Consider the following 9,970-nt stretch of genomic DNA (forward strand, 5'->3'; position numbering starts at 1 on the left):
TTACAATGGCGTATTACGTAATGCACACATCATTTGTTTGCGATCTAATCTTTGGCATACGTCACTGTCTTGTCTTGGAGACCTTTTCTCTCTTTCACTGAAGGACTTTATATTTATGTAATCATGGACCCTACCATAATTATATTCGAACACGAAAAAGAGCAATATGACATAGTGACAAAAGCAAATATGATTACATCAGTCGTACATGTGTCAAATTATCTACCGATAAAACGGACTTATTGTTTTTCATACAAAAAACCAGCCCAACTTCACAAAAACGTCTCAGCATATTCTTGAAAGACCTTAAAGATAACCGTTTTGGAGACTTTTAACATAATTATGTAACAAAATGTCTTAATCACAAGAAGCAGAGATTAAACAAAAATGAAATTAAAATAGTTCTTTTTTAAGTTGAATGATATATTCTCTGATTAGTTACGTTACCTGCATTCTTATTATGTTTAAGGCTTCTATTATGGTAACAATATGGTTTTGTAAACATGAAAATAACATGTGTATCCCACGAACCCTACAATAGTTATAGACACTACAGGGAAAGCATTACTATTATTATAGAATACCAATATAGAGTGTATAAACACGAATGTCTAAAGCAGCCCTTTTCAACCTTTGTTGGTCAAGTCCCCTTTTAGGAATGAAGGACCATTTCCGTGTGATTTTAGAAATTCATGCAATAATCACAGTCACCATTATTCTGTTTGCTAATTTGTTTCTTCTTCTTCTCTTCTTCTCTTTTTCAGGGTATTGCGATCTACGCAGGCCCTAATGGTAAGTCGAACCGTTTCTCCTTTTTTTTAAATTTCGTATATACCTTTTCCATCCTTAAATGTACCTTTTCTGTGTGTGTTTCGACGGGTCTAATTGGCAGTTAGTAAACATGTAAATGTTTTATTTAACCCCCATGAAACCTTTCCGGCAAAAAATAACCCTGAAGAAACTACTTTGATATACAAATAAACTCAACCCAGAATTATGTATTTCTGTCTTTTTACACACGTAAAGCGCTTAGAGACATCATAGATGTATAAATTAAGCGCTATATAAGAGCGGAATTATTATGTGATGATTTGATTCTTATGCTTTTTATGGGGAACAAAGAATGTGGTATTTATAGACAGGTAGTCCTTCAACACAGTTTGTCACTATAAAGTCATTTTTTACTATATGATTTCAACATGTACTGTTAATTTGTGTATAATAACGGATCAGAGACATGCTCTATTTACAGTATCCCTGCAATGATGATAATAATAATGTATATAGAAATAATTCAAAATAAATCTAAAAATGGGATCTTGATGAAAAACTCCTGTAATATATTCAAGGAGCATCCGCTTTGCCATTATGAACAACACATAATTATTCAAAACTGGATTGTATGTTCCTGTTACTGAATTATATATGGACACAATTTGAATAAGGCAATAAATATTGTATGATGATTGAATTTGCAAATGAAATGGGTTCGTTCACATAACTCTCAATCCAAGAGTTGAGGGTTCGAATGCCTGCCCGATCCTTTAGAAAGATTAGCCTTCAGTTTTATGACCATTTATGTAATACTCTGCATTTACCACCAATCGCCACAGATGGATAAGTCATTATCTTACATTTCCCTCAACCGAAGACTATCCAAAAGACTGTCAGGGGGGGGGGGGTAATTAATTGGACTGGTTTGCTGTTTGCGAGACTCGAACACCCATGCACTAATGATATTTCCACCTAGTCTGGTGTTAGCAATATATAACCTAGACTGCACATGGAAACTGCCGACCATCTCCCTTTAATACTAAATTCGTTTGGTCACGGTAAATTCATGTTATTAATTTGACAGAGGGTCCACTTTGCCAGTACATGAGCAGCGCAGACCCTAATTCGTACAGCACGTTTGAAGACTATAAGACGACCCTGACCAAGGATTGCGCACCCGGTGATCCGGGCGTACTCGAGTGGACCGTCCCGCTTGATGCACCTGATCTGCTTTACTACCAGGTGAGAGAAGTTGTGTCATTCTGGCGATCTTTCTGTTTGTCTGTTTGGCTGTCTCTTTGTCTATCTGTATTTATATGTATGTATGAATGTATATATTTATCTTCCTACATATATATCTATTTATATTCCACATACAAAGAATCTTGCGCTACGATTGGTCAAAAGTAAATCACGTGATGAAAGATAGTTCGCCCATCATTGATGGAAGAAGAACAATTGCACTGTGTAAAAAGTAGTACTATGTACATCTATGAAATGATTCCGATGTGGAATATAAAGCAAATAATCACCTTTTCGTTTCAGGCGATGGCAAACTATCACTTCCGAGGCGATCTGGATGTAGCTATCTTTCCGAAGCGAAGCTGAAGAAAGATAGCTACATCATCCGAATGTCGCCGAAGAAGTGACTATCTACCTATCTATCTATCAATCGACCTATCTATCTTTCTATATATTTATATATCTATATACCTTTCTATTCATTCATCTATTACATCTAAATCAAGGATACCAATTGTTATGCTTCATGTTGTACAGAAGTTATGGAGTTGCTCATCTGGCATATGGCTCCGAATAGTCAGAGTCAGAGTCAGAGTCCAGCAAAAAAAAAAATTCTGTGTGCCCATGCCTTGAGCCATAATGCATGGCCGTCCAGAGGATTTTTTATGTTGGGGACCAAGGTAAAATGCAATAAATTATTGAAAATATATTGCATTTTCTTTTTTTTTAAATATATATTTATGGAAACTGCCCCCTACCTTAGCCCCCGCTGCGTACAGTTATGGTTCAGTGACAAAGCAATGGCCTCGTAACTGTGAGGCCCCAGGATCAAAACTGTGTCGTTGTGCTATATTAGTGCCCTTTTGTGGGGCATTAATCCCCATTACTGTCATTTATGACTTAAGGGCGTAGGTCCCCTAGTTGTTAAGCATAGTAGCATACCCATGCTTCAGCAGTCACGCAAAAAACACATGGGCAAATTATTATTCAATAAAATCTGAGAATGTATACTATTATCTAGATCAATTATTTTTAAATTATTTTTAAAATAATTCCTTCATTCGGGGTAAAAAAAAAAAAATCCACCTTTATGAGCGACAGTGTATATGATTTATGGGTTAAAATGTGATTGTTATGAACTTATTTGCATAAATTACCATAAATATGCAAATGAGTAATATTTTTCAAAAAAATGAAATTATCTTAATATTCTATACACTTCACTTGACATGCGTGCAAATTTTCGCTTTTTCACGGCCGAGATCTTAAGGGGGGCCATAATGCCCCCCCCCCCCTCCCCGGCCGTACTAAGTCCTCAAATAGCCCGGCCTTTTTTAGGGTTAAGTCAAGTATTTCATTGAATTATGTAGTTTGGTAGGTTTATTTTACTAACTGTTTAGTTATCAGATATCAATGATAGTTTAAAGATATGGAAAAGGTTCTTGTATTTTATATTTAGCAAAGCAATCTCACATACAAAATCACTATCAAGTGACGTCTGATCCGCCGATTGCCTTCTGCTATATATTACGTTCAAGTCACATTTATCTGTGGACTGTGATGTAGACAGTTACTCGTCATTGTAGATTTATGATTAGCCATCTGTCATTATTAGTCTTTAATTTTTGACACACATACAATTACCACACACACGAACACTCTCACTTCCCCTCCCCAACACACCATTTCCGCACACCCGGTTCAGTCATTGGCATATACACCCTGTAACATAGTGCAACATTCTAGTTTGGTAGTGCCGTCGAACTAGCTACGTTTGTGCTACGTTGGTTCAGCGAGCGAAAACAAGACAACCAGAGCAATCATGTTTTATCTGAACAAATGTTGTAGTAATCTGTCAGCCAATAATGTCTGTCTATATGGTCATTGACAATTATTTACCTTTTCTTGTTTTTTCTTTTCTTTCTACAGTGCTACACTCATCGTTTCCTCGGATGGAAAATTCACGTGACAGACAGCGCCACCGCCGTGACAGACAGCGCCACCACCGTGACAGACAGCGCCACCAACGTGACAGACAGCGCCACCACCGTCTCACTGTCTGTATTCAGCATAGTTCTCCTCTATCTCCTCTACTTAATCTTGTAAAAATCGTTATTTGCAACTCAAATCATTAGCATATCATTTTGTCTTTCATTTCCATAAACCTCTGAAAGACAGTTTTCCAAGACTCTTTGTATAAACATTTTCTGTGAAGTATGACTATTACGTGGTGGAGGAGTATCATGCATAGCGCACAAAGTTTTTGCTAGATTTGTGATATGCCGTCATAATCCTGATTGTTTTTTAGTCATGATTGAAGAGTGTAAACGTTGCGAAGAAATTATTTACATGAATAGTACTTGCTATACATTCGGTCGCGAAGTTTTTGCTAGATCTTTTATATGCCGTCATAATCCTGATTGTTTTTTAGACATGATTTAAGAGTGTAAACGTTGCGAAGAAATTATTTACATGAATAATACTTCTTAAACATTCGGGCGCGAAATTTTTGCTAGATTTGTAATATGCCGTCATAATCCTGATTGTTTTTTAGACATGATTGAAGAGTGTAAACGTTGCGAAGAAATTATTTACATGAACAATACTTGTTATACATTCGGTCGCGAAGTTTTTGCTAGATTTGTAATATGCCGTCATAATCCTGATTGTTTTTTAGTCATGATTGAAGAGTGTAAACGTTGCGAAGAAATTATTTAGATGAACAGTTCTTCTTATATAATCAGTCTTAGAAGTAGAGTATAAAGTGAAAGTTAAAGACGAAATAGTTTCAACAGGATTTCCAGCACATTTATTTAGAGCCCCACAGTACTACCTGTAGCTACCTGCTCCCTCTATAAAGTTAACAATGCCTAGGCGGTGCCCGTTGGTCCCCCATGATCCTCTTTTTTATGTTAAATTTATTGAGAGCTGAGTTGATGATAATTATAGCCACCTGTCAGTGACCACGCTGGGTGGTCTCATCCCTCCTGGCCAAAATAGTACAGATGGGCTTTAACCTCTGACGTTTTCATCATAAATTCTTATCGTAACCTTTGACCTATGAGCCACTACCAAGAATGAATATATTTATTGAAACTATTCTGCGATGTCATGTCTCAGAGCTCAAAGTTTGTTTTTTAATTAACGGGTGGGTTGTAGGAGCCCCTAATTGCTATAATCAACTCTTCGACTCCTGTCGAGCATTTTTCAATCTGAAGTGTTTTTGTATGTTCACCCAATTTGTTAATTTTGATGTATAATGATATATTATCCGTCACATATATCAAGAAAAGAATGTTTCTCCAGGTTTTACTGACTAAAATATGAAAAGAAATTATGATTCATGATAGTGCATAGTACTGCATGTCTTGCCACGCGTATTATGGTAATGAGACATCTAATTGTTGTGGTAATGACCCACTTTCCTTTCAAGTTCATCATTTGCAGAGTATAAAATGCATCTTTGTAATTCGTCAAAAGCTTATGATATTTCTTACGGATGTTTATTGTTCAGTGCCTCTCTATACAGAAGAAACGTGAAAATATTAAAACACATTTACGAAATCTAGAATGAAGATAATTATTATCAACAGTTCTATATAACTTTCATACCGAATTTCTATTTTGTATGAATCTGCTCAAAGAACTTAATATATATTTCTGGAATATAATTTTATATTGTTTCAATAAATTGTTAAACTGAATTGTTAAAGGTAAAGACCAGTATTGGAAACGCCCCATTAAAAAAAAAATGAAATTGAAGCTCTTATTACCAATCATGTGAAAGAATATGTTTTGACTAATACATGATGATAAAAATTTCGCCGGGCAACCGCCTACTAATTGATATATTTGGTAAATAAGTTTATCTACATGGTCTGTGAGAGATAAACGCACGTGTCGCGCACGTGTGCGTATAGTCCCATATACATCTTTCTGTGTACAGTGCTCGTAACTTTACGAAGACTGGGCCAAATTTCTTATCATGTTGATGATTCCAGAACCTTGCAGTACACACCAATACTTATATGCTAGACAATCAACCTTTTCTGATCGATTCCACAACGTTTCTCTCACAATGCAATCGCATGACCATATAACTCGTCTTTACCTTTAAACTAAATTTTGTGTAGTTTGTAAGAGTTCAGAATTCTTTTATGAAGTCTTGTACTTCATCTTTTCCTATGCATTCGTATTGTTTGAATATATATATATGTCGACAGAAAGCAATAAAAGATGTTAAATGGTTTAGAAAAAAATGAGTGTGTGGGGTATTGTGAATTACATTGTAAAGGCGTGTTCACTGGTCACACAACATAACTACGAGGAAGCAAGGTTGCACTGGCAATAGAATACAAGAAAGAAAGTATTCCCTTTTCGTTATGTTTATTGGGTACTGATGTTGCAGACCAAACACTTGCAAAGTGTCGTCATGCAAGCAAATGAATGTCGTGATTCGGAATTATGAGAATCACATGAATGAGAATATTGCACGGAGATTACATAATGATCAAGGATGAGAATAACTTGAATAAATGCTATGGACATGATGAATAAAAGCTTACGACAGAATGGAAATGACGTCGAAAGTCCAAGGAAAATGAAGAGATGTGAAGAACGAAGAAAGGGGCTCACGCGATGAATGATGCGGAGGCTTGAAGGCGGAGATGTAGCTTCGTTATCGTGGCTGAAGAGCCGTGAAGAATCTCGACGCTGACGCTCGTAATGAAGATGGTGAAGAAGCTCTCAGGCGAGAAGAGAAGAGAAGAGATGTGGCGCTCGACGACGGAACAGTGGGTCGTTCGAGGTCGGAGGCAAAGAGTATAAATGTAGACATCAAAGTCGGTGGTTAGAACGGAGCAGTGAGGTCGCTCGATGAATCGTTGAGCCAGACTTTGAAGTGAAATCATCAGAGTTGCAATAGGTCGAACTAGTTGATGACATAGCAGACAAACTACGGTGAGTCGAGCTCGTGAGTGAAAAGAGCTACCGGTACGAAGAAACTGGCAGCTCCCAGCGGAGAGTCAGGCGCCATGTCGGTTCTGACTATAACATTCCAACTGGGAGACTGCAGCCCGACGGAGACGGCAGAGAAAAGGTAGATCTGCCGTAGAAGAGACGAAAAGCACAGAAGATAAAGCCTTAATTGAGAGGAAATCATGGAGACGTCTTGACTCGACCAAGGTGAAAGCGGAAGTGGAGAAAAACCTCGTGGCGTTGAAAATACGCGGGTAAAGGAGTGCGCGGAAACACGTTGCGTGAATGGAAGGAAAAACATACGTGGTCCGAATAATGAATATAAATAAGTAGCGTGATGGAAAATAACTGTGAACATGAATGTACGATAAAAGTAGGGCGAATGTAAGAGCCGCTACAATGGTATTGTTCTTGTGTGTGGGCCACTTTTTTCAGACAGTAGAATATAGTAACATAACTATAATAATGATATTGATAAGATATTTGAGGAAGTGAGAAGAGGCGGAAAAAGAAGGGCGAAATACCGGAAGCAGATCTAGGATTATCCGAAAGAGGGCTTTTTTCCCCTCCCATTCAATTAAAACTAACGAAACAACAACAACAACAACAACAACAACAACAACGTTTCCAGACTTTATACAACTACTATTATTATTATGATACTGGCTTTCATTCTCTTTTTTCTTCTTAGGAGGGGAGGGGGCGTAGAACATCGCCCCTAACCCGCTTTGTCTATTTGAATCTATTAATAATACATATCAATATAATGTTATATACTGACAAGACTCATTTACTAACATACTATATCAGGCGCGGATCCAGGATTTCTTAGGGGGGCCGGGGCCGGGGCCCACTTTTTTTGTTGGTCCCAAATTTTTTCGCAACGACTCGGCCAGCCGCTGAATAAGCGGGGGGGGGGGGGGGGGGGGGGGGAGGGGGGATAAGAGGACACTTTTTTTTTGGGGGGGGGGTCTCGAAATTTGAAAATTCGACATTTTGTTCCGTGGGGGGGGGGGGGTGAGGTCCCCATTGGCATAATTTTTTTAATTTTTTTTTTATTTAAAAAAAAAGTCACAAAGGGGGGGGGGGGTTTGCTCCAAGATACACACATAAAAAAACCCGAAGGGAGGGGGGTTTACCCCCCCCCCCCCTGCGTATGCGTCTGCTCGTCTGAATACAGTTCCCCCCCCCCCCCCCCCCCCCGCGCGAAGCGCGGAAGCTTTTACGTTTCATTAAATCATTAAAGAAAGAAGGCGATTCGTTGTACCGTTCTCGACTCTTAATCCTCGTCTGAATTCAGTTCCCCCCCCCCTCCCATCCGCGTGCGCGAAGCGCGGAAACTTTTACGTTTCATTAAATCATTAGAGAAAGAAGACGATTCGTTGTACCGTTTTTAACTCTCAATCCTCGTCTAAATTCACCCCCCCCCCTCCCGCGCAAAGCTCGGAAGCTTTGACATTTAATTTAATTATTAGAGAAACAAGACGATTCGTTGTACCGTTTTCGACTCTTAATCCTTGTCTGAATTTCAAAAATGTTTTTTGTCTGCTCCTTTCCCTTAATACGTCCTTTTCTTTTCTCTCCTCTTTTTTTTTGGCCGGCGGTGTTTTTTTGGGGGGGCCGCCCCCACTGCCCCCCTGGTCAGATGAACATCTTTTGATACCTTGTCCGCCCCCGGAAACTCATGGGTTGAAGGCAAATTACGGTCAGATAAGCATTCCGGGGCCCGCCTCAGGGCCCCTGGTGGGGTCGAGGGTGCGGAAACTCCTGAATTTGAATACGGTCAGATGAACATATTTTTATACCTTATTTATGACACTGGCAGGACACTGATTGGCGTGAGGTCCAGTGGGCGGAGCCCCCAGAAGCTCAGGGTTTTAGGCATTACATTACCGTTAGATTAGCATCCAGTGAGGTCCAGGGGGCAGAGCCCCCGGAAGCTCAGGGGTTTAGGCATTCGATTACGGTCAGATGAACATATTTTTATAATTTATTTGTGACACTGGCAGGACACATTACATTACACCAAATTACACCAATATCTTTGACGAGAGAACGGTTTTTGAAGCCTGTGCCCATTGGTTATAATACATGCGCGAGCATGCGTTCGAGACTCGCCAAAAGACACCACTTTTCCATATGATGATAATAATGTACGACTGACATCCTGAGCCGAAGACACATTCTCCAGAATGTTGGAATCCAGGCGGAAGTTGCGGAAGGACCGAAGGAGACACACATATCGAAGCCGTGTTCGTCTTCGAGACGAGGAAGCATCTCATCTTCGACGAATGACTTGTCGTCATCGTGATGACTGACGTAGGCATCATAAACATATTCATGGTTGTTGTCTCCCACAGCTCCGTAATTTTGGCGCTGAAAGGAAACCCCTATGCGGTGATGATAGTAGTTTATCAACCTGAACCTCCAAACGACGAATGATACGATGATGACGACGAACGCGACGAGGATAACAGTGACAGCAATTATGACCACATGCCACGGTGTTTCACCAGGAGGAAAAATGGGTGGGCTGGGATCAGGCCTGAGTAGACAAGACTCACTGAAGAAGTCCTTGAGGGGCTTGCCATAGTTTTTACATTGATATGGCCCCTTTCCTGGAGGAGGACTTAATGTGATAAACGGGATGAAGTCAGGACTTCGTGTACTTGTACTCGGCCCCGGCAGACTAACACAGGCGCGGATCCAGGATTTCTTAGGGGTGGGGGCCCAATTTTTTTCCTTTTGCTCTCGACAAATTGAAAATCGCGCCGGCCTAAAATGCGCCAAGTTGGGGGGGGGGGGGGGGGGGGGGGGGGGGGGGGGGGGGGGTAATGAGCACTAATTTTTTTTTTTTTTTTGCTCCCGAAAATTTGAAAATTGGGGGAGGGGGGGGGGGGGTTAGTGAGCACTAATCTTTTTTTGCTCCCGAAAATTTGAAAATCGCGCCGGCACAAAATGCGCTTAGTGGGGGGGG

At 39.9% G+C, this 9,970-nt stretch overlaps 1 protein-coding gene across 1 annotated transcript; it reads left to right on the top strand.

The window, feature by feature from the left end:
• Positions 1–5: 5 nt before the first annotated feature.
• LOC115919447 (protein Skeletor, isoforms B/C-like) lies at positions 6–4,747 on the top strand. The gene is made up of 4 exons (XM_030973284.1): positions 6–17; positions 765–792; positions 1,859–2,016; positions 3,946–4,747. Exons 1-4 carry the CDS (start codon positions 6–8, stop codon positions 4,120–4,122), a joined length of 375 nt encoding a protein of 124 aa, XP_030829144.1. The 3' UTR covers positions 4,123–4,747.
• Positions 4,748–9,970: the final 5,223 nt, after the last annotated feature.

This window comes from Strongylocentrotus purpuratus, unplaced genomic scaffold (assembly GCF_000002235.5).
Source record: "Strongylocentrotus purpuratus isolate Spur 01 unplaced genomic scaffold, Spur_5.0 spur5_scaffold_6, whole genome shotgun sequence".
NCBI lineage: Eukaryota > Metazoa > Echinodermata > Echinoidea > Camarodonta > Strongylocentrotidae > Strongylocentrotus > Strongylocentrotus purpuratus.

Bases quoted from the DNA above. Each gene is read 5' to 3' on its own strand.
- LOC115919447 (XM_030973284.1), top strand. The intron at 793-1,858 runs GTAAGTCGAACC...TTAATTTGACAG, and splicing joins GATCTACGCAGGCCCTAATG to AGGGTCCACTTTGCCAGTAC. The intron at 2,017-3,945 runs GTGAGAGAAGTT...TTCTTTCTACAG, and splicing joins CTGATCTGCTTTACTACCAG to TGCTACACTCATCGTTTCCT.